This window comes from Diadema setosum, chromosome 14, assembly GCF_964275005.1.
Source record: "Diadema setosum chromosome 14, eeDiaSeto1, whole genome shotgun sequence".
NCBI classification, from domain to species: Eukaryota; Metazoa; Echinodermata; class Echinoidea; order Diadematoida; family Diadematidae; genus Diadema; species Diadema setosum.
In genome coordinates this window covers 12,929,251-12,955,252 of record NC_092698.1, presented here as the reverse complement: position 1 = coordinate 12,955,252, position 26,002 = coordinate 12,929,251, and the positions used below count along the sequence as shown (strand labels likewise).

The 26,002-nt window shown below is 39.1% G+C and overlaps 1 protein-coding gene and 1 pseudogene across 1 annotated transcript; one reads left to right on the top strand and one right to left on the bottom strand.

Annotated features, from left to right (window-relative positions):
- Window positions 1-25,501, top strand: part of LOC140237945 (macrophage mannose receptor 1-like) — a 47,872-nt pseudogene extending 22,371 nt beyond the window's left edge.
- On the bottom strand, window positions 1,751-24,816 carry LOC140237793 (uncharacterized). Its single transcript, XM_072317726.1, has 11 exons — window positions 24,768-24,816; window positions 18,891-19,133; window positions 16,951-16,983; window positions 16,382-16,411; window positions 14,707-14,847; window positions 13,200-13,298; window positions 8,291-8,448; window positions 7,379-7,493; window positions 7,008-7,022; window positions 6,391-6,544; window positions 1,751-5,581 (listed from the first exon to the last, which is right to left on the bottom strand). Exons 1-11 carry the CDS (start codon window positions 24,814-24,816, stop codon window positions 5,128-5,130), a joined length of 1,491 nt encoding a protein of 496 aa, XP_072173827.1. The 3' UTR covers window positions 1,751-5,127.
- Window positions 25,502-26,002: the final 501 nt, after the last annotated feature.

Sequence of the window (26,002 nt, the reverse complement as noted above, 5' to 3'; positions counted from 1 at the left end):
GTCTGCAAAGGTAGCCTAGTAATGTACTGGAATTTATGGTGAGCCCCGAAAAAAATTCAATTCAAAATCTAACGGTCAATAAAAATGTACTAAATGTTACCTTCCACTTTCAGTACTTTATGGGAGTTTCTAAAATGATACTCTCTTCAACATACCACTGTATTTATACAACTCTTCATTTAAGGCATGCAAATAGGATTCCCTACCTTAAGGTTGTGCTCCATTTGTTTTTACTCAAAGACTTGATGACAAAGTTTATTTATGTCTTTATCACTATGTAGCAGTGCTACATAAAAACCACTTGATGCCGCTCTTACAGCAAATTTGGATTATACATTTATCAATACCTATAGTGGAGAAATCCTCTTGGGTCTCTGAAAATCATGTTGATACTTCCATCAACTCCCCTCCCCCCCAAAAAAAACAAAACAAAACAAAACAAAAACGAAATTAGCGTCTGCGGATTGGAGTAGTGTTTTTAATGAAGATGAAGTATTTAGTTCGTGTTTTGGGTTTTGATTCATACTTTTTATGATGAATCAGTCATTTTGAAGAAATCAAATAATCATTAAAGTCCCTAAGCAACCATGGTTTAAAAAAGTCTTTGTTGAAATGTGTTAATAAGAAAAATACGTTATTTTCAAGTATAAGAAGGTTCCTAGTGACTTTGATAAACGTTCTTATGTTATGAAAATAATAATTTGTTAAATGTTTTGCCTTATAAAAAGAGAATATTTTAGTTTAGTAAGCAATTGAGTGTTACAACAATACTTTCAAAACAGGAAATTATTAGAGTTATTACAAAAATGAACATGGGTGGAATTGAAAGAGATAGTCAAGTTATAGCAGGGGAATTCAATAATTAGTTTGTGAATATACCTCCTGATTTGGCGATAGAAAATGCCCCCCATCCGAGGCCATGCCATATTATATATATATATATTATATATACAGTGATATGTCCCCAAAAATTTGCAATCAGATTTTCGCATTGATAACACCCAATATGATTAAATTGTCTAAATGCTACTTCAGGGTCTTAAAATGTAACATTTTAGCTCTATTTTGCAGAAAACCCCATTCGATTTGGTTAAGCGGTCACAGAGAAAATAATGTGGATTGTTGTAAAGCATGTCATGAGTCTGATTCTTCCAAGTTTAGCACTTCGATGATCTTGTGTGTTAATACAATTGACAGAACTTGGAGGGAAGAGATACCTGACATCCTCTACAAAATTCCTCATTTCTCTTTGACCACTGAAGCAAATCGAATGGGGTTTTCTGTAAGATGTGGCCAATGAGTTATAGTTTCATACCCTGAATTTGTATTTAGATTGATTCACTTTTTTTTAAAGATATCATAGCGGAGGGTCCCGTTGTAATTTTTTTTGGTGGACATACGGTATATTTTTTTTTTCATGATCCCATCCCTGAATTTTTATTTTTGACCCACACAAATGAGCAAGAAGTATTGGATATAATAAAACAACTTAAGAATAAAAGTAGTCTTGGTTTGGATATTTCGAATAATTTAGTGAGAGATGTTGCTCCGCAAATGATGTATTCTTTGGTACATATTTTTATTTTGTCAATATGTACTGGCATTATATACTGTCAAAATGGCTAATACGAATCCTTATTGGAACTCAGCCTTTTTTTTTCTTTTCTTTTTTTGAGGGGGGGGGGGGTAAATTAATGATATAACACACTCATCCAACTTTTAACTTTTAGTTTTATTCGCAGATGACCGTTTAGCTATCTAACAAAGATTCAAAATACTCCTTGATAATGTCAATAATGAATTATTTTCTTTAAACAATCGGATTCGAGTCAATGAACCATCTTTGAATATACAAAAACTCATTGTATGTTATTCGGCAATTATTAAGATAATTTTTTAGTCAGATTGTATGTAATCAAACACCCAATATTCATGCACATTCACAACAATATATATATATATATATTTTTTTTTTTGAGGGGGTCATTGATGGTCATTTAGATTGGAACACTCATCTTGTTTATTTGAATAAACTGAATAAAAAAATACACGGGTTATTTATGAATAAAAGCAATTTTTCTGATAAAAATATTTTGATATTATATTCAGCTGTAATTTTACCACATTTGAACTACGGAATTATGGTCTATCCGAGAGACATAGTCGTTTTTTTTTTTTTCTGCATCAGATATGATAGGCATAACACATACGATTGACCCACTGGTCTTTAATGGGCCTCGAACCCTTTTATTTTTTCTCATACTGTGCATGGCAGACAAGCTCTCGACTGTATCAGCTCAAAGCATGCTAGTACATTCAGTATAGAATAGAGAGCAAGCAGGACCAATTTCCTCTTCTACATAGCAAGGAATTCCACTGGAAAAAGAAACACCCGAGAGAGAATCAATATTCCTATACCAGTGCCATGTAAATAACATAAACACACAAACAATTTTATATTTCAACAGTGTATGATATACTTGCACTGAAAAGCCAACAAGCAATAAAACAAGTAAATAATGGATTTTATTACGTGCAGCTTTTACAACTACAATGCAATATCAAAACGTAGCACCACATAGCTGTAACACAAAATAATTCATAATACATTTGAACTTATTTCCATACACTCTAAAAAAATCCAGGTCAAAACTGACCCGGAATGGTGTGTGACCCCAACGGACCCAGTTCCGGGTCAGTTCTGACCCGGATTTTTTTTTAGAGTGTAGAACTAGATGTATGATGAGATCACGATCCTGTAATAAATAGCTTGTTATCTGTCTCCCAAGAATGTGATAATATCGCATTAAAAAATCATGAGTTGCGATAAAACGTTCAAATACGTATTAACGATCATTACAACCTATTTTAAATTCATATATTGATATATCATCTGTTTTTCTCTCGCATGTCACTACTTAGTGCCTGCAGGTTGAACATAGATTAATCTGTATTTGTTTCGGGGGGGGGGGGGTTGGTTTTTTTTTTGGTTTTTTTTTTTGGGTACTGTAGAATAATTGCTGTTAATAATGATGTATAATTACATGTTTTAGTGATCATACACACTACAAGCCTTGCTTTTTAGTGGACCATTCTTTTCCATACTTACTTTTCTGTCAGCCTTCAAAGAACGCTTTGGTGTTCTTAGTTATTCTACTTAATATAAACATTGTAGGGTCTACATATGTCATATATCCTATCATATACTCTACGATTTTTTTTCCTCAAATTGTCAAACAATATGATTGTGCAGTACATGCTTTGTATTTTGTTTCGCTCATCGTTGGATAGAAATAAAGATGAAATTGAATTGAACGGACATCTAGCATAATTTCTTTTTTTTTATTATTTAAATGATTCTTCCTGTCTTGGCTGAAAGGCGTAAAAAAAGTCAGGGCCATTCTTCAAGCAGTTTATAAGATACATAACATGAAAAAAAGTGTGTTGTGGCGAAATTTGAGTACTCTGAGTAGTATGATAATGAACACATTCAAATGAACACATTGCCCCTTGTAATGGTCATCTTCACCATCAAAATTCTTTTGTTAGATTGAGAATTTACGCTTCATTAGCATCTCGAATAGACATTGAATGAATCCTTTGTGCTCAAGATGTTTGCGGCGGCCGAAATGCGCATGGAATCACAAGGCAATCTAAAACAGAGAACACAGAACAATAACATGTCAGTCCGTGCATTTGTGCTCCTACATTTTAACGTATTTTCGATCGTTTTTACGCACACGTGTGCGGTCATTACGTGTTGAAATGGACTGAAGACTGTTAAGTCTACGAATGAAAGGAATTACGCTGTGCACGAAAAAAAGAAAAAAAAAGTAATGCTTACCACTTCCACTGCGCCTGCGCAGAAATGGCTGAAACGTGCTCTTGGTAGCTACTCTGATCACGTTAAATTTGCACTCGTGAGCGGACGTGCATGTCTTGGCGTGCTAGCCTCTGCCATGAATTTTACACGTAACTATACCGCTTGTCTTTAAAGGTAAACCATAAAATATGTTCCACATGCCTTCAGAAACTGTCGGTATTTGCTCTAAGTTGGACAGATATTGTGCAAAAGAAATGTATGGTCTATGTGTGAAATGACGTTGTGCGAACACGATTCACTTGGATAACAACGAAAACGCGACATATTAGCCAAAAAGGTAGGCCAACAGTTTGGCTATACGAGAACATTATATCCGATCGTGGTTGTTACGGTATGTGTTATACCTACATGTAGTAGATTATCGATAATCGACAAATCGTCAAGGCAGTAAGGGCGTATCCATCGATGTTCCGTGAGAGAGTGAATTGCATTCTGCTTGTTGGGAAATAAGATTACTGGGGCACTATCGATCATCACGCAAAGTTCTACCTATATAGACCCACTACTCGAAGGGAAGGGCTTTTCCGGAATTCTAGTCAGGAACATCGACTTTTATTATTTTACACTTGTCTTTTTAGCTGAAAATGCTTGAAATAAAAGAACTATATTTTCGCGTCCGCCAAACAAGTTCCTTGGTAGACATTTTCTATATATTGCAAGGAAATTCTGAGACCTATCTGTATGTTTCACTTTTCACGCCTGATTATGGAGATGGTTGAAAACGTGAAAAAAATAACTATAGCTGAATGAACACACACTAAAAGGAGAGGGCTTCCAGACTGTGACGTATCAATCGATGCAAATTTACAGGTGATCGGTAAGTGAACTTCTGAGAGTTAGATGAACGGATATCATTAACTATAAATGCAAACAGTCTGAGAAAGGCGCCAGGGGATATGAGACTACGGAAGATATGATATTTGAAAGAGACCCAATATAGGAACAAAGAAACGGCCATTACCTCGCTCCAAAATTTGGAGTTCAATAACAAATTCTGATAACTTCAGTGCTTCAGTCGATCTAGGAATTTATCAAGATTTGTGTAATCTCCTTTGCGAAATGAACAAATACCCGTCGTTGAACTGACTGAATTACACTGTAAGATCCTGTGGGTAACAAAATGTCAGCCACCAGATTGCGCGCGGCGCGAGACTATCAACCTATCTCTCTTGAACATAAATGTTATCGAAATCACATCTCAAGATCGTAGTACGTGAAGCTTAAGTATATTTGATCTTAACCCATCACTTTCGCGTTGCTTTCTGCTTCTTCGAGCTGGTCTTTGTCTTCGGTTGGCGACTGCCTTTCTTTGGACTTGAGGATTTCTTCCCGCCTTTTGCCGGAACGGTCATTGGAGGTTTGCGAGATGGGGCATTCTTTTTCCTGGAATCCTTGAGCTGCACATCTCCAAGACCTTTAATCGGATGTTTTATCCCAGGAGGTGGCATCTTTGCGGATTTAATGGATGGTTGTGCACTACCAGCCGGCCTTGGGGGAGGACGTGTGACAGGTTGGAGTGGCTGTTTGCGTGGATTTGACCCAGAGAGAGGTTGGAGTGAACCGGGAACAGGTCGTTGCTTGCCATAACCTGGATAGCCTCCAGATTTGACAGAAGATTGTGTCCGGCCGTTGGCTGAAGGTCTGTTTGCCTCTTTGTCCATGTATCGCTCTTTCTCGTCATCTTCATTTTCAGAGCAGCTATGAATGCAAGCAAATTTACAATATCTTCAGTGGATTGGTCGTTATGTCGTTCATCTGGATAATGTGCAAAGACCTATTATACACACACACACACACACACACGCACACACACACACACACACACACATATTTTGGTTGGCCGCTCGTGAACAGACCGGTCTACGAAAAGTTAGTACAGTACTGTTGTAGTACAGTACTGTAGTACAAAGGAGGTACAGGCGAGAGTAGGCCTACCTCCTTGGTAGTACACCTGTACTAATTAAAGGTAGGCCTACGTGTAAGAGTAAATCCAAAATTTACCAATGAGAATGCACTACAAATTTCAGGATCTAGATCTACACACTAGAAGATGAAATTGATACCCCTGCATAATATATGCCATTCAGCCTCCGGCCTTGTAGAATGTGGCACCAGACCATAGATGTTTGCCCCTATTTCGAAACATGCAGGGGTAACAGTACCCCCTGCATGTATTGGTGTCTCCAGCAGGGAAAATTACACATGTGACAAAGATTACACGATTACAGTGCCCGCCTATCACCTACTTGTGGAACAGAAAGTTATGATTTCAATGATGACAATAAATTTCGTCGCTTATGGCCATTAATGGAGCGGGGGGGGGGGGAAAGACGTTTTACAGTGCTTCTCTCTGCTATAACATTGTCTTGAGTAGTTGATATTTCATGCATTTTGATAACATCAAAACTATTTAGAAGCACTAGTTGATCTGTAAATTCTGGTGCTGGTCAGTTGCTTTCAAAGGGATCCCTAATATCATAATAAATGGCATGCATAATTATACCCACCAACACACACAAACGCAGCACAGGAGAAGAACAACTACTAAACCTCCTCCGACACCTCCAGCTACCATTAGGGTGTTCTTCTGGTTCAGTTTCAGCATCGGCAAAGACAAAGGAATTTTGGACTTCACCATCGTCATCAGCCGTTGGTGCATGGCTTAAACAGACCGAAGCGTGATTCATTGCAAATAGGAGAGATAAAAGTGCTAGTGAGGTGGATTCCTGTATTCGTCAAGTAAACTACATAAGAAGGCCTTAGTTGATTACAGAATGTTATGATTGTTCGCAGGTAATCCTTATACGACAGAACACTACGGTTGATGCGAAATGATATACGTTTGTCCATTTGTAGAGGTCGTATGCATGTACTGTAAGTATATTTGGTTATGTATGTATTCACTTGAGAGAAAACGTTACCGTATAGTGTCATCATATTTACGATAGCAACGATAACAATTACGGATAATACACTACAGTAATTTAGCATTATCATCGCCATCACTGTGCATATGGACATCATGTTCACAATAATACTCTGATATCGACTACTGGTTTCTTCCAAGTACTCTTTATAGTTTTCATCAAAAAGTGAACATCACGCACAAGCACTTTGTACTCACCTCGTTCTGGTAAGACTGTGGAATAAAACGGAACAAATTGGTTAATAAGACAAATCAACTGAATCATAGTTTAGATGAACAAACTTAGTAAGCCCGCCGACGCGGTAGCTATTATTTCAAGCTTCAGTGTAGTCATGCCGTATCTCATTCTTCATAAAGTTTGTACTCTTGTGCATAATAATCATTGGCAAAGATAAAGAGGCCTCATATCGATACGCATCTAAAAACTCGCCTGCCTTATGTTTGAAGTTAAGGTTGAATTTTTACTACATAAAAATGCTGTGGACTTAATGCAGAAAAAGATTGTTGCAGTTCAAATGATCTTTCGATATTTCTCTACAAGTACAGTCACATTAAGAGTTAACACTTGCCTTCAACCTGTGCAATGTTTGTTACCCAGCGCCTCTGCGAAGCTTGGTGAATTACAATGCACTTGTAAACACCCTCATAGCGCTTGTCGATATTTTTGAAGTGCTCTACGTTGACCTGTCAATCGGGATGATACAATCTGAATTGCCGGATAAGGCTGCACGCTACAATCTGTTTAAAAGTGCTTCAAAACTGTTTGAAGTAGTTGACGTGCTGTTTTCTTGCTCGTACATTAGTTGTCCAAGAGTCCCAGAGTTTTCCTTCTGGTCATTAGCCATAATGGACACCAAAACAATCGCAACATAATTACAAAACTACCTTGCTTTTGAAGTGGAAACTAACAAATCTGAGATGACTTTGCTCGAGATATTAAATTCTTAGATAGTCATCCAATGTAGGTATTTTTCTTAAAATAGAGCTAAATAAGACAAATCAAACACTTTGAAAAGAATCACTTTTGTTCCAGATCAACCACTCTGCTTCAGATTACCCGAGCCATTGGTAGACTCAAATTAGCAAATGTGATCATTTTCATCAAAATGAATGATAACAGTTTAACCAAACGTAGGGTCATTCCAAGGGGCACACAATCCACATTAATTCAGATAGCACATAATTGGTCTCCATGGAGCCTTTCCCAGGGCTCCCGAGGAACGAAACGCATTTCTCTCTATCCATAATATGTACAACTTGTAGGCTTACAATGCGCGATGTGTTGATGCCTTTGCAGATATATGTCATGGTATGCGTTTGTAGCGTCCTTGAAGAGTTACCTATTAGGTAATAGCATACGTTCAAAGAACACTAAACGAAGTTTGTTGCATCAAGCTAAAATCATTCACAAATCAGATGAGCGCCAAGCCCTGTGCCTGTTGTTGATTACATTTATCAACATGTACATCATTAAGCCATACCTCTTCTGGTTCAACATCCTCATAGCTCTTGATCAACCTGTCTCCTTTGTACCACTGCGTGACGAATCCATCAAACAGTAGTCCCAACTGCTCACCATGACAAGGTATCTCTAGTCCTTCTGCCTCGTAAGCTTGCGTGTCGGGTGCCTCAGGTGGCACTAGAGTCAAACAGGGAATGTGACGTAAAATGTTTGCAACAAAAGAAGTTTGTTCATTTATTATGTAAGGTATCGAAAACTCGGCGCTCCTTAAGCACCGAATCAAATGACTGAAACTGCACCGGCCTTAAAACTCGAGACAAAGTGGACAGTTCCAGCACGTTTATTTTCATATTTCACTTGACATCTATGTTATACATCGAAGCCCCCCCCCCCCCCAAAAAAAAAAAATACAAACAAGCAAGATACAAAATATGATATAAAGTGAATCATGATTAGAAAGAGTGCCAGCATATATACATAAAAGACAGTTCTCAATAACATGTGAAATATGAAGGAACCGCAAAAGCCAAACTTTTTTTTTCCCCTTCCACAGGGTTCCTTTATTAAATAATATCATACACACAAATATATACAAAAAGAGATATGTATGTACATGCAGATTTAACACATGATATTCTTGGCCATTCTAAATACAATAAGAACAGCAAACAGTTACAAAAATCAGTTATAAATTGCAAATTCTTTTCAAAGTGTCAGAAAATTACCTGACAAATCATTTCATAAGAAAACACAATCAGAAACATTTAGTAAAATGTAACCACTTTTTCATAAATTTCTTTTCTTCAGATTTGTTTTACATATATACTTTTCCATATCATAATAACTTTTTATCGCTGACATGATTTGGTCAAAAACTGGCAAACAATTTTTGCATTTGGCTGTAAAAATGTCTTTCCTCACTATAATCACAATGCAATTGAGGGCACTGTTATTACGTCCATAAAAACCAAATAATTTATTTTGATTTGTAAGCTTAATGTAAATAGCATTACGGGACAGCCAAAGCTCAAGTTTTGACCATATCTCGTTTGAATATATACAAGAACAAAATATACGCATAATTGTTTCTTTGCTGTTATTACAAAAAGTACATAAGTTATCTGTTACTAATTTAAATCTCAATAAAGCGTCTTTCATATAAAGAATTCTATTTAACATCTTGAACTGAAACCATCTCATGCTTACATCGACAGTTGAATAAAAGGGAATTTGGTAATAAAAACTCCAAATGATATTGTCAAAATCAAACTCCTGTAAACTTTTACATTCCTTTTTTCTTATGTTTCAAAAAAGCCTGGTAGATATGTGCACAACCTTTTTTCACTTTCAGTATTAAAAACAATGTTTCTGGGATAATACATGTAGGTTCCATAATCTTAGGTATGACATTTTTATTATAACCAAATCGAATAGCATTAACACAAACCATAATATTGAAGAAAGTTTACTTGTACATTGTACAGTGCACTCCCGTTACAACGAACACGGTTATAACGAAATTTCGTTATAACGAAGTAAATCTTCTGGTCCCAAAATTATCACCATTAAAGTCTATGGTACAAAATTCGCTTATAACGAACACGGTTATAGCCAAATTTCCGTTATAACGAAGTCTTTTCCGAGCGCCACTGACAAAGAAAAACAAACGAAATGTGTTCCGTTATAACGAAATGCGAATTGCTTTCGAAAATACGTAGCGGAACAAGCATTTATAGCGTCTCTGCATGGGTGAACGCTTCACACCACTGTGTGTTTGCTCCTTGTGTCACGCACAGTTTCTTACGGGAACTTGCGTTTATTATTGTGATACAGTTATCCCACCATATTTCACATAGCTTTCCAGCGTATGATGAGTATTCACCAAACATAATGTGATATATACGTGGTTCTTTATTTTCGTTATATAATGTATTGGTTCGGTTATAACGAAATTTCGTTATAACGAAAGAAAACTGCCGGTCCCGAGCATTTCGTTATAACGGGAGTGCACTGTATTTACGTTGAAAATCAAAATATGAAAGAAATTTTCCATCTGTTTCTAGAACATCGTTAACAAAACGTACCCCCTTAGCACACCATGACTTATAATAAATTACATTATTATTAACTTGTATTCTAGGATTGTTCCAAAGGGGTTGACATGCGATATTATCTACAATGGACTGAGTTAGATCTGAAAAGGCTAATAATACCTCTTTCCAAAATGGGTTGCGCATTGAAATGGCTAATTCTTTGTAATGTTCAGCCCCCATGAATAAGTGGAGAGATGTGTATGATGGAGTAAAGAATGATTGGAACATATGTAAAGTGAGATTTTCGTTACTTGGATAACAAAATAATCTTCTTATCCATGATATTCTAAGTGATTTATCTGTATAAAAATATCTGTCATTTTAACCCCACCATCACTGTATAATTGGCACATTTGTTTCCTACTTATTCTATCAGGTTTATCGTGCCATATAAATTTACAAAAAGATCGGTTAACATCATTCATAATTTCTAATTTTGGTTCTGGAAGAGATAAAAGCAAATAATTCAGTTTGGGTATCAATAAAGATTTTACTATCGTTACTCTCCCTAAGGGAGTCAATGTTCTTTTCAGCCATATCGCTATCTGACGTTTTATCTCTTTAACCTTTTCTTGATAATTGTGATTAACCATTTCAGATAATTTAACTGAAAAGTCAATGCCCAGGTACCTGAAATATCCTTCAGATATCCAGTTTAATTTGTACTCGTGTAAAATCTCTTTTTTGAAAGTTCTGTTCTTCCCAATCCATATTACTTGAGTTTTAGTTACGTTAATTTTGAGGTTGGACATATTTGCAAATTCATTAAGTATTGTAAGAGCACTTTGTAAATCCTGGGTTGAACCGTTGAGTGTCAAAAGGGTATCATCTGCATATTGCAAAAGTTTAAGCGATTTCCCATTCATATACAATCCAACTAAAGAATCCGAGTGTCGTATTAGGATACCAAGTATTTCACTGACTAACAAAAAGAGGAATGGGGACAAAGGATCAAGTTTGGCAAAAAGAGGTAGGGGGACAAAGGATCAAGTTTGGCAAAAGCCAAACTTGTAGAACTGCGAGTTTCAGGGGAAAATACCAATGTAAATACGTTTTGCAATGGAGATAGGACATAAAGTACTAATGACAAAACTATATGAAAGCTAAAATAGCGAGGTACAAAGGGCAAAAGAAGTTAAAGAAAAGAGAAAAAAGAGGGGAAAAAAGAAAAAGTATAAGAACTGAGAGAAAAAAAAAAAACACTGCAGCTTATAAATACACAAGTATACGAGCATACATCTACCATCAAGTTCAAAACGAATTCAAAGTGACGATTATGATACGAGTGCATAAACGCTGAAACCAGAGGTAAAGCAAGCATACAGTATGAAATTGATCTGCCATGAATTATAGCTAGAAGAGCATAATGTAAAATAACAAGTTAGATGATTCTAATCAGGCAAGTTATAATCACTAAGTGTGGAATAGCATTAATTTGAGTTTTTGTTTGAAAATGAACAGAGAAGAACATTTGAGTAATCTGCAGGAAGATCATTCCAGGAATTTGGGTCCCGTGACAACTTTTTTTTTATTTTTATTTTTTTTTAACTAGAGTGTGACAGATGGAAGATGAAATGAATCTCTTTATCCGTCTTGTGGGGAGGGCATGAACCGCAGAGTATTTTTTTCTGAAATATGTGCTTAAATATGTCAGGCAGGTCTGTTGCTGATAACTGATACATAAATGTGCCTAAGTTGTATAAAAACAAATCAGCAAACTAAAGGAGTTTGTTTTCAAAGAAGAAATAATTCGTGTGAGAATAAAAACCAGCTAGGTTGACAGAACGAACAGCCCGTTTTTGTATTTTGAAAATGTTCTCAATGTGTGATTTTGCACAATTCAGATAAGGTAAAATAAGCGCGGAATATAATTTTTCAAAACATACTTGCGAAAAAATGTTTGAGCTTCTATTCCAGTATTCTTGAAAACATCTTACATAGGTAACCTATGTGATATTTCCATAACGCGGTAATGTGCTGTAATGTGAAATACCACAACATTGGCCCAAATAAACGGCGACATCCCGTCAGGAGTTAGCCAAAAACTTTGCTGAATTGTAAATGGGTGAAGCAGGTTAGTCCTAAAACCACTCTCTTCATCAGTTGCCGGGGAGCGGAAGGTGAATAAAAGTATGAAAGAATCGTTTCAAAATGCTTTTGCAAACATGATCGATCCCGGCAATACAAATTTCAATACAAATTCAATGAGGGATGAAGTGCTATAATTTACATCAGGGGCCCGTTTCTTAAAACTTGTCATCAGTGACAACTGCCAGCGAACGATTCCCCCCCCCCCCCCCCCCAACCGCCGCCGGCGAGCAGGATCCGCTTGAACAAAATTCATAACGATTAGAGGCTACGCAACAATATGATAGACTTGTTTGTTTCGCTTTTGCAATTTAAAGTTGTAACCACAATATCGATCGTCTCACTTTTTTATTCAAAATTTTCACACACACACAAAAGCCTCCAAAAGTGTGCGCCAGGTCGCTAAATTTCAATTCTTAGAATACAAAAGCTCCCTTGTAGGGGAGGGGAACTATCTTCTCTCAAACGCTTTCCCTGCTCGGCCGATGCTGCTCTGTTGCTACGTTTCCTCGTTTTCCTCAAAGATTGAATATATCATTGCCCCCCCCCCCCCACACACACACACCTTCCCCAAAAATAGTTCCTGCTTACGACCACGCCCCTCCCAAACCCTTTTGGTCGCTTCACTTCCTCAGAAAGGTTTATTATTTCACATTTTAAATCCCCCATAAAATCCCAGTTACGGGCCTGTTCATGTAGGCCTACATGCTTTCATAGTAAATGTGAATCATCGAACTGAGCACATACCTGCTAGACTAAATACAGCGAGAACAACACCTGTTATACCCCCTGTCTCGGCCTGGCACGTGTAGACGCCGTTATCGCCGGACTTCACGGCTTCAAACACTGCGAGATGTTTCAAGATCAAACATTAGACATGGGAATAACAAATAACGAGTTGTATGAATGGCAAATAATACTTGCGAAGGAAATTGCAACATTATTGAAATACCAATATACATCATCCTGGAAAAAATGGGGAAAACAGTAATATAATAATAATAATAATGTCTTCTTTATCCAGGGTAGCCTCTTCAATGTTGTCACTGCTCTACCAGAGGGTCCTTCCATTATTATTACCCTAGCGTTATCAGGTACCCATTTATACACTTGGGTCATGAAGCTACATGCTTGGGTCGAGAGGGACATGGTGGGTAAAAACATCTTGTCCAAAAACATATAACACTGGGCGGGAATCGAACTCGAGTCCTCCGATTGGGTGTCTGGAGTCTTATCCACTATGCCACAGCGCCCCCACAAAGAGCAAATGTCATTCACAGCAAAGTGTTCTCGACGGGTTGTCCTTCTTTGAATTCACACAAAGTCATGTAATCCATGAATCCTGAATGTGACCTTGTGACATTCTGTGGCGTTTGAAGCCGTCAAGTCCACCGATAAAGTGGGGATCTCATTGCCTGGGAGTCTAGATGGTGACGTTGTGGCGACTCGAGTCTCGCTGGTCGCGGAGTGGTCTCCGCGATACCAGTCCGCGACGTCTCCTGGAGATTAGCCTGGTCTCTGGGGAATCACGAGAGAATTGAACATGTTCTATTTTCTCAGAGACTTTTTCAAGTCTCCAGCTGGTCTCGGAGACGTCTCGGAGACGTCGCGGCGACGTCGCGGCGACGTCCGGTCGAATAGATTGACACCTTGTTTGAAGACGTCTCGGACGTCGCCCCAGAGTTGCCTTCTTGGTGAGAGGGCAAGCCATTTCTCGGTCTTCAGATTCGCACGAGTCGCGGCAAAGTCTTCTCCAGTGAGATGGGCACTTAAATTGTCGCTGTCACTTTGTATGGAAAGGTTCGAACGTCGACCTTGATTCGCCTTATTCGCGAGTTATTTCACTTGGTCTTTAAGAATCACACGAGTCCCGGCGAAATCTCCTCCAGTGACATTGGCCATGATATAAACGGGGTGTATGCCTACGCTTGCCAGAACGACGCAAAGGGTTGGTGTCCTTCACGTCGTGTTTGTCCAGCAAGTATGAATGGCATTTCCTCTGCCGTGCCATCTCCCCCCCCCCCCCCGTGTCGTATTGGTATTTCAGTAACGTTTGTAATTTCCTCTGTCATATATATATATATATATATATATTTTTTTTTTTTTTTTTTTGCACAAGGTAGAAAGTCGGTGATATGAAATAAAATATAATTTGTAATATTATATTTATTTCATGAAATGCCCTCATTAGCCTTGATGGAGGGATAGATACGAATATTGTGTAATAGCTATGTGAAGATGCATTCATGCTCACCCAGTCGCCCGCTATCTACTGCAATGCGAGCCCCGTCAATGGCCACATGTTGACCGTTTCGACGCCACTCAATGCGCGCTTCTGGGAATTCAGCGTGAATAAGGGCGATGCCTGCTGTACAGTCCATTCGTACCTTGGATCAGGGAGGTGAGACAAAAAGGAGTGGGCACTCTGCCCTCAGGGTTTTCCCTATCACTCAACACAGGATTACAAGGGATCAGTGCCCCAACGAACAAGTAAACGACCTCTTACGTAACGAGGTCAGTCTGATCGTTATCACTGCTCTTTGATGTTCGATCCTCGGGGCCGCGGTGATTTGGCCCTCTATCGTTAGGAGTATGGACAGGCCAGTTGACTTGTGTGTGTTCACAAGGACTTGTATGAGGGTTTTACATTCTTTATGCAGGCTCACACAGCATATACTCTTGGGACTTGCTAGTCTAAGAATTCAGCTCTCGATAGATACAAAAATTTTGAAAATCGGCCAAGAAGAAGTTGAGTTTTGACAATGTAACTGTTTAACAATAGCCATTGTTTTGTTCTTGTCTTAATCAAATTACGACGCAATGTCAAGTGTAAATCCTGACTAGCGCTGACGAAATTCACCTGTAGATCAGCAGATGTTGGGGTTTTTCTTTAGCGTGATGTATCACTTCATTGTTCGCTCGTGTTGGTTCTCTTGTCATATTTTTTGGGAAACTTGCGTACATCCGCCAAGACATGTTTTTTCTGGTCCCACTAACATATTTTTGTGAGCAATTTTAGTTCTCCAGGGGGTGAAAACACTATTTGAATGTTTGTTTGTTGTATGCTGGGGATATATTGAGGCAGGAGGGCTCGAATCTACAACAGAGTGGTCATGATGGAGACTACTATAGGACCTAATCTTGGTGAAATAACTTGCCTCCTTGCCTGGTGTATGGTGAAAACATGTGAGAGTTCAGTGAGAGCTGAACTATCTCACATGTCCTGTATCACTGTATGCCTGATAAGATATTCACCATGGCGCTTTTTTTGTCTGTCTCTCTGTTTTTGTTTTATTCTTATTTGAAAGCTGAATGGGTATCTTTATGATGGTTGTTGCTGTTGTGGTTGGTATTTTCTGTGCTAGCTTGGTATTAAAATTATTATCATCATCAGACATCATTATAGGGCCTGTGTTCCACTACTCAGCTGTTCATGTTTCCTTCATATTCTTACAATCAGTACTGGTATATTATTATTGGTGCTGCTAATCATAATTTGTTTCCATTTCATGTAAAAGTTATTTCACCATATAACATGCAAAGTACATTGTTCCCAAGAAATCTCATAGTACATGGACATGTAAATGCATATAAGTTATAATACTTTAAATACTAGCTGCAAAATTCAAAATGTGACCATGCAACCAGTTCACTGCACATCACAATGCACCAGTGTTGTTTGCAGGCACAGCAATGGGTAATGCACCAGTATACACCACCCACCAGTACCACGTGGAGTAATCTAGGTTCTGGCCAGGGAGGGGTGAGACCCACCAGCCTGTTGACAAGGATTGCGCATGTGCACTGTGCGGCCAAGCGGCAGTAATCTAGTTAGTGGAGTGGTCTCTTGGGGAGTGCGGCTCCGAGGATGGTTCAAAAGACACTAATCCAGTGCCCACTCCTTTTCCTCTCACCTCCCTGCTTGGATCCGGGCTCCTCCACGTAATTTTCGTTGCTCGCTGATGGATCGAGGACGCCGGAGAAAAGAAAATGAAATGTTCAACATAGCTCCTATGCATTGACTTTCTTGTTCATTTAATGAAGGTTACACACAACTATCTAAATTCACTTTTAATGTGATTATCTATCAGGTGTTAATCCAGAGTAGCCTCTACAGACACTCTGATGGTCCTGCCATTATTATCACCCCATAGCATACCAGGTACCCATTTTTATACATGTACATACGACTTTAGAGGGACATCATGGATAAAAGCATCTTGTCCAAAGACAGAAGCCCTTTTATGTAGTTTAAACAGGGGACCTTCATCATGAGTCAAGTCAATGTAGTCTAGTCTAATCAACTATCCCATACAGGCCCACAGTAAGTATGTGTGACAAGCTTCATAGATTTGAAAAAGTGACATTGCCTTTGTACGTTATGTGATTTATATTACTTTCCGTTCAGTACAGTGTGACTGATCATTATTATCCCCTCCAACAACACTGCAATCTGAATCTGTTATCAACCTTTCCTGAGATATTGTAGAATACGTACCTTGGAGCTGCTCCTTCAAAGAGTTTGCCAATTCTTTTTGAAGTAAGGATGATTTTGTTATGAAAGAAGAACACAAGAAAGACGTGAAGAAATAATCATGTCACGGCGTTGTAGGCTTGAAAATCAGCGCATACATGATTTTAGTGGCCGGTAATGTATGAAGATACCAAATCGCGAGACGACTGAAAGACATCGCAAACATGTAAATTTTAAAGGATACAAGAGATATCAATTCAATGTATTTCAATGATCTTGAGTTGATGATCCACACACGCATGGAAACACGAATCAAAGAGACAGGTAAAATAGTAAAATACAAGTCGGTGGGTAGGTCGGGAAGTGGCTGGAAAGAAAAGTTCCCCCCCCCCCTCAAAAAAAAAAAAAAAAAAAAAATGGGCCCAAAGACTGTTACACCCAAGCTTGTTACTAAAGATTTGAGAGGGGGTCGACTGACGGTAGGAGGGCGAGCAGGATCCACTTGAACAAAGCAAAAACAAATTAAAAAAAAAATCAAGATGAACACATCTTCCAAAAGCCCCAAATGCAACAAAAAGTTTCTCTTTTTGTTGTTGTTCCTGTTAAATATTTCAAATTAGCAGAAAGCAAACTACATGTAAATAACCATGATAGGTTAACCCCCCCCCCCCCCCCCCCACTCCCGCTTTATCGTCATTTCTGGTTGAGTGTCTTGACTGAGTGACTGGCTGAGTCAAGACACTCAACCACTGAGCCGGCGAAATACTAGACTCGAACCTGGCCGTACACAGCTGGGAAGAGAGGTCTTGAAACCAGGGAGCTGGGGTCCCACCTCCCTGTTCAAACCCCCTCTTTCTTCAGCTAGGATGTTAGGTTTTCATATAATCTAAGCAGTGCATAAGAAAATTACGTAACAATATTACAGAACTGAAAATGGTATATAGATAATAGGTTAAAACAATTCAGGGCAAGTACGAAGGAGAGAAACTCGTATTCATGGCCGATGCATAAAACCTATTGAAGATAAAAAAAAGAATATTTGATTTTCAGTTTGAAAATAGACCGACCCAGATCGTCCCCTATACATAGGAGTGGTGTCTGAAAGGAGTGTATGTTTTTATAGAAAGGCCTGCTATTCAAAATATAGTTGAACCTTCCCATAAAAATTCTATAGTTACCGGACTTTTACCCTACGAGGAATAACCTCTTGGAAAGCCTCCCCATTCCGGTGAAATCTTGCCTGGAAAATAGATGGTAATTGAATATCACTGGGTGTTCTCACACTACCATGAGGTTTTTGTTAGAAATTTACAATTTACTAGTTATGTTATATTATTATCATCATTATCATTATCATTATTATTTTCATGAATTCTCCTTTCCGCTTCTGCCTCATGTTATCAACTGAACGGTGGTGACCATAAAAATGTCTGTTTGTTTATTTATTTTTGCCATATAGGGCAGTGGTGTTAATCGGAGCGTTGTATGTCATAGTTTCCGAGATGTCTCGAAATTGGGACTATTATAGGGCCCATTCTGGTCGTGTACATGACCTTGTGGAACTGGCTAAAAACAATCGCATGTTTGGTTTAAGGAAAAAAAAAACCCATTAGGTCCTACATGCATTATTTTTCAATTTGCAACCCCTCTACCCAATCTGTACAAGAAAAATAGGTTCACTTGCAACTTTACCATTGCCACACTGGGAACTCCGTCAAAGGTGCTCTCATCGAAACGCATAGTTTGAAAGGTGCAAAGTTGCACCCGTACAGTTGCTCCCATTGTGCGGCACTGGTAAAGGAGTGAAGTTGAACCTATTTTTCTCAGAGTGTACAATAACTGACATCACCCCATATCAACCATACATTTGATGTTTTAAGTTTCCAAAGAGAGTCACAAAGTGAATATTCAAAAGACATCACTTCATGCCTCCCCACCTACTGACAAGATCTCTGAGCACTCACCTGGTGGGAGGGTAGCGCCGGGGCATGGCTCCGTATTACAAGCGGCATCATACTCTTCCGTTATGCCTCTGCACGGCTTCCCGCCATTTCGGGGTGGTATGCACGTTCGGTTGTGGTAGCCTCTGCCCCCACCGCACTCCTTCGAACAATATTTAAACGGACCCCATGCCGTCCATTTGCCGTCAATGGGACACACTGTATCCACCCTGCACGACCGCGTTTCATTCCGTTTGCCCTCACAATCTTGAATTTCATTAGAGAAGAGAGCACAAAGGTGACGTATAGTATTTTTTTCTGTATTTTTATGGTCAATTGATTTCATAATTATCTTACTGCTATCTCGGTTATGATCCACACTATATCTGTTTGCAATGATTGAAGCAATTTAATTGATCGTATGGTTCTCGAGGTGCATAAGAAAGTAAAATTTCATCCTCATTTTCATGACCAAGATGGTCACAAAATGTTTGTTTGTTTTCATTTTGATCTGATGGTTGCATATAGCCAATATTCACCTGCAATTTAGCTGATATTCCATGGGGTCCAGTTTCTACGCATTTAGGGCGAACCACTTTACCGAGTTATGCACCCTGCTCTTTGCGATGAATAAAGTTAGTGAAATCAGGGAGGTAAAAGGGATTGTTTGCGTGCATGGTTGTGACTCGGGATCTCATACACGGGACTTCTAGTTTATGTCTATAATCCGAGGGACAATGGTGGAATCACGGAATGTATCAGAAGCCTTATAATTATCTAGTTAGTTACATTGCCTACAATGTATAAACTAGATATATCGCTACGGCGACTGATATGCCTCCGCCATAATGCATGGTTCTCCTAATAGGTCTATAGTACAATGTCTTGACAATGTGTGATGACAGTTTCACACAATTGGCAAAATATTAAAATGACAGGTTTGCCACAAATGTGCTGAATGTTCACTTTCCTAGAACTAGGTTCAATTGGATGAATGATTAAAATGTCAGAGTGCAGGTATTTGGGGAACTGATGATTTTTACTTGACTTTTGACCCTTTTATAAGTTTATGCATTGAGTAATTTTCAAGGTATTGAGAAAAAGTATAATTTCAGTATCAAATGGGAAAATAGCATTATCTAAACCTGGCCTTTGACCTTTGACCTCACAGTACCAAAGAGAATCACTGTTAGGTTGAACATGCATAAATATGTAAGTTTCATGATGATACCTTAATATGGAGGAAAAAGTGCAATTCAGCACTTTCACTTGACTTTTGACCTTTGACCTTTTGGCAAGAAACTTCCCACAGAATATATATTGGGTAATACATGCATACATCAAGTTAAAAAAAAAAAAAAAAAAAAAAAAAAACTTCAGGCATTGCATAAATGGTTACAGCTCGTTATTCCGAAGGTTCGTTATTCCGAAGGCTCTTTATTCCTAAGATTCGTTATTCCGAAGGTTCATTGTTCCGAATTTCATTTTCGGGTTAACCGATCTTCGGAATAACGAACCTTCGGAATAACGCCACAAAATTTTCGGATTAACGAACCCCTTTTCATTTTCGGATTAACGAACCTCTAGGTATAGGGAATTTGCGTGTTTCGGATTAACGACCCTTCGGAACAACGAACCTTCGGAATAGCGAACCTTCGGAATAACGAACAGCACCCGCATAAATATAAGGAAAGTAGTGATATTTTGAGGAGTTGACCTTGACCTTTGACCCCTGACCTTTGACCCATGACCCCCAACTTCCCTAGAAAATCACTGCCCATCGGTACAAGCATATATACTAAGTTCCATGAAGATACCTTGAACCATTTGCGAGATATGGAGAAAAACATGAAATTTCATTTTTTTTCACAAAATAACCTTTGACCTTTGACCTTTGACCCTTGACCCTGTGACCCTAAAATCCACACAAAGTATTATCCTCCAAGGATATACCCTCATACCAAGTTTGATGTAAAACCACCACACGGTTCTTGAGATATCGACAAAAACAAAACGGGACGGACGGACGTACGTATACGGACGTACGGACGGACGGACGGACGGACTACCCGAAAACATAATGCCTCCGGCCACTTCGTTGCGGAGGCATAAAAACTTTGAATGTTATCCTTGGCTTTGTGGTACATCGGAAGACGGGAAATGCACATGCACGTGTGTCTGCACATGTGCGTTTTACCGTATGCGTGCTTGTAAAATTGTGAAGGCCGTGTCACACCTTTCCGGGCAAGCCTTGCGTGCGACTTGCAAAGAGCATTTTTGACTACCCGGAGGTCCCCGTAGATGATCCGCACATGACAGTACCTAGCATGTATCTCAACCGTATAGTCGCCCGGAGGTGCGCACGCATATATTTTTACCCGCAACCGTGTTAAGGCCCTGTCACACCTTTCCGGGCAAGCTACTCGGGCTTGTTACGTGTAGGGGTTTTCTAGCATACCGGACATTCCTGAGGGCGGAAAAGGATTTCAGCGAGTCAGCGCATGTGTCGTACTTGCTGGACGCGTTCTACTTAGATTATACTTGCGGGTGTACTGTGTGACCTTTGTACCAGTCGCGTGGGGGCTGACAACTCAGTGAAGGAATTCCTCTAATGGAATGGCTGAAATCCCACAGAATTTCATCATCTTGGCTGCATACGGGACTGCGAAGTATACCTGCGTGGGAGTTGCCTGGGAAGTGCTGCTGCTAAAGGTGCAATCACACATCGCCGGTTTAGATGGCGGTTCATGGCGGTTCAGCAAATCGCCGTGCTCCGCCAAAGACCGTGTTTACACCGTACACAAACCGTGGTCATCCGTCACCCATCCGCCATGAACCCCGAGAACCGCGGGGAACCGCGGGGAACCGCCAGAAAAATTAAACATGTTTAATTTTTCGTGGCGGTCTTGGCGGTTTGAAATGGACCGTGTTCACATCGCCGTTCATCGTGTTAAGAACGGCATCCTCCGTGTTTGCACCGCAGGATCCGTGATAATACCGTGTTAACACCGCCATAATTTTCAAGCGAAAAGAAACAATGAACTTAAAAGAGAATAATGGCTCCGGCGACACTTCGTGGCGGAGCAGTAAAAAATGGAGATAAACGCAAAGATGAACCCATAATGCAAGATCGGGCAAATATATTGAATGCTACAGTTTCCTTACTTCTTTAACACATATACAGTAACAAATAAAGTTTAATGTTCAAAAAGTTGTTAGGTATGTTGAATAGTACATCATTTACATTAAAAGGTAAGTTCATAATTTTATCAAAGCTTAACAGCTTTTAAGATGGCCAGCAACGTGTTACACACAGAAGACTTATAATGTAAATATGTTAGGTTCTGCTTTCGTGATTAGGTATGCCATTTTTGTAAGACATGTTGATACAGATATAGTGAAACTTAAAAGAGTAGAGGGAAAAGCAATGTTGAAACTTGAAAAAAACACCATTATTATGTTACATGAACCTGTAAGTAAAGAGGAAACTATGCACATAATACTATAATATGCTTATTTGATAATGTATAATGTACATAATATGTCTTTTTTATTGACTGCTGTTAAAGATATCATTATTATATCATCATCATTACCGGTCTTTGATATAGCGCATAATACCTTTGGCAAGGTCTCTATGCGCTTTAGAGGGGGAACAAAAAGATAAACAGGAAAAGGTAATTTCAGAAACAGTAACATGTTGCATAAAATAATCATCATCTACAATCACTATGTTACTATTTTAACAGTTAAGTATTTAAAAACATTTTGGACTTATTGATGGAATTTGCATGTTCCATCACTTGGGATGCTGTTCCACAGTTCTGCGGCGGCATAAACCACGTTTGCCATCTATAGTAGTTTGTCGTAATGGATCGAGGGTATCACATACAGATTCCCCTTACGATTTAGGAACTCTCCTAGGCTCATATTTCACAAGAAGCTCTGAAAGATAAGAAGGAGCAATTTTGTGAAAACATGGATAAACAAGCAACAAGATCTTAAATTCAACACGCCAAATAATTATGTGAAAACTTAATTAAGAAAGAATAAAAAAAAAGAGAGATGTTGAAACAAGCAAGTACTTGTACATCACTTGATAAATAAACCTACAAATGAACAGGAAACTTTGGAAACTATTTTGGATTCTGCTTTGATAGGTATGTCTTTTTAATGACAGTTCATACGGATATTTTAAGAATTAAAAGAGAAAGAGAAAAGTCACATTGAAACTTGAAGGTAATTGGTTGTTGCATCACTTATATCAATCTGTAAAACACAGGTGGTTACAACGTTTCATAATTTCTTTAAAATTGTGTTTACCTAACAAAGCAAAACGCTCATCGTTGAAACCCATTGAGGACAAGTGAAAGGGCTCTGATTGCATCCAACTACATGGGCTTGGTATGGACTCCTCCACCTTCCGGGACGATACGTGTTACTACCGCGTCAATCCGCGTTTGCTCCGTGTTCAAAACGTGTTGAGAACGTAGTCAAAGTGCTTTCCGCCATCACTGGGACACGGTTCACGGCGGTTTGAGAACCGCCATGAACCGCCATCTAAACCGGCGATGTGTGATCGCACCTTAAGGGCCTCCTACTGGCGTTCTGCGTGGACCTCTGCGGGCATTCCCGCGACTCGGCCAGAAAAAGTTTTGGTCATGCTCAAAATTTGGCTGCGGTTAAATCGGACTTGCGTGAGCACCTCCGGGCAACTACGCGCTAGATACTGTCAGGTGCGGACCAACTGCGGAGAGCTCCGGGGAGTAAATTTGTTTCCCCGCAAGTCGAGCCGCAAAACTTCCCCCGTACGGTATGACAAGGCATGAATGAAAATTGCAAACATTATTGTTCGCCCGCTGAAAATCTTCCACGTGCTGGAAACTACCTCCTCGCCACAAGCCCGCGTAGCTTGCCCGGAATGGTGTGACACGGCCTTAAGCAACAATATTCCACATACACAGGGTAGGTGTAAAAAAAATAGAGAAAAAATACAGAACAGCGGCTCTTAATAAGCTTTAATAGTCGTTAATGGCTTTCGTTATCCATGAAACTGCACTTGAGGCAATGCTAAATTCCCACAACAACAAATTTTAATGAAGCGTGCATGTTTGTCATTCCATCAACTTGTTCTGGACACAGGTCTTCCCCTTTCTTTTGAAAAAGGTATGTCCAGTGCTCTTTCATTATACGCACACATTAAGAAAGAAACAATTAACCAACTAACAAAACAAACACGAGCATATATAGAATTCCCACTATGTTTTCTTGATATTATATCCTTCCGCTACAGTGACATCACTAACTTCTTTTCCGACGGTGATGGCACATGGATTTAACCGAAATTCCCAAAACTTTTATTATTTAAACGGAGTGTCCAATTTTCCTGAAAGCTCAGTGATATGTTCTATAGTATATCTGCATCCATTGAGTCCACATCTTTAGTCAGAGTTAATTTTCTTTGAACGCTTGTACGGCAAGTCATTAGTCACAAATGAAGGAAGATCCTGCTGTAATCATTCATGACGATGAGGCAAACAAGGTGAGTTTTTCAGTCATAGGCAATAAAGATTATGTCGTTGCATTTTTTTTTTTAAAGTGTTACTGATCTTGCAACATTTGAAAGATTAATGGATGCACATTAACTGGATCTCATAACTGAGCTGATTGTGCGAGATTGCGCAAAAATTATTATTACACTCTTTGCATTTTACAATATCAAAGAACCATCCCAAGAAATTGTTGTTGAAATTAAATAAACGTTAAAACAAAAAAGTATACTTTGGAAGAAAGAATCGAACAAAGCAAATCGTATTTCACGAAGTTAATGAGGCAGTTAGTGAAAACACGAATCAGTCACTTCATGGCGGGTATATCGTTCCATTATAATCCAAGAATTACCTCGACCTAAACCAGCCTGTGGTGGGTTGTTACATTCTCTTTTCCTCATCTTGACTCCCTGGCCGCAGGTCACACTGCAGTCATCTGACCAGAAACCCCATGTCGACCACCGACCGTTCACTGATGAGGGTTGAGTAAAGGTGAGGGCATTAGCTCTCTGAAATAGGCCCTACTTATTGCATCAAGCATACATGCCATGCGCTAAAAAAAAACCTTTTTATAATGTGGTGATATGTGCAGATGGTGTAAGCTTTTGAGATTTTCATTGATCAATTCCTTGCCCCTTTTCTCGTGATAGTGACCCGACAGGGCACTATATTCTTGCAAAAGCCACACTCGTATTTTTAAAATATCGTAACGGTATTAAGTTTCATTAATTCACTTATGGATATGATGTCGTTACTGTTACTATGTGGTTACTAAGCAGCATCATTAACGATCAAAAGGGGTGTCAAGTCTACTTCCATAAGAAATAATCCATCAAAATACTGCAACTATCGACGATGCACATGTCTGATATCGGAAGGGGGGGGGGGGTAATAATGACAACGCCAGTAATATTGATATTAACATTTTTATCAAAGTATTCTAGGCATCTTCATTATCATTTCTGGTCGTTAAAATCACTGCAAGACAGCGCGATGAATTTACCTGGAGGGCAAAGTTGATGCCTGGTCTGATCGAGACAACGCGTCGTCTGCTTGCTTTCACCTACGCATGGAGTGCCGAAGCCCAAGCAGTCCCGATGCCGCTCGCGAAGGGGTTGGTCGCATGTCTTCGAGCATCGACTCCATTGCAGCCAGTCACTCCATTCTAAAGTGTGAAGTAAGACAAATCATGATCGAGAACCTGTGAATAGAATATGTACAACCTATACTTCATTATTTGTATTAAGTCATTTGACTGTACAATATACGAAATTATCAAGGTATAAATCTAAGAAATGTGTCGATGCCAAATTCATCTCAAATTGTAAAGAAACGCTTTGGTATGTTTTGCTTTCTGTCATCTTTTATTGCGGGGCAAAGAACTGCAATTAGCTTGTCTGCTCCAATATAACAGAACGAAATCCAGTATGACGGGGAATAATTCAGTAACCATGTGGAGACAAGATATAGGCGCGCTGAACTGGAATTCCGCTATTGTGGATGCCATGTGTATAGTAGAAGAAATACAAAGAAATAGAAAAGAAAACCTATACATTTCTCATGTAAATTGAGAAGGGCAGACAATGA

Excerpts from the sequence above, each read along its gene's own strand:
- LOC140237793 (XM_072317726.1), bottom strand. The coding sequence starts at position 24,816 with ATGAGGAAAAGAGAATGTAACAACCCACCACAGGCTGGTTTAGGTCGA. Across the intron at positions 16,412-16,950 it reads TTTGAAGGAGCAGCTCCAAG|CGAGCAACGAAAATTACGTG; the intron begins GTACGTATTCTA and ends TCGATCCATCAG. Across the intron at positions 13,299-14,706 it reads AGTAGATAGCGGGCGACTGG|TGTTTGAAGCCGTGAAGTCC; the intron begins GTGAGCATGAAT and ends AACATCTCGCAG.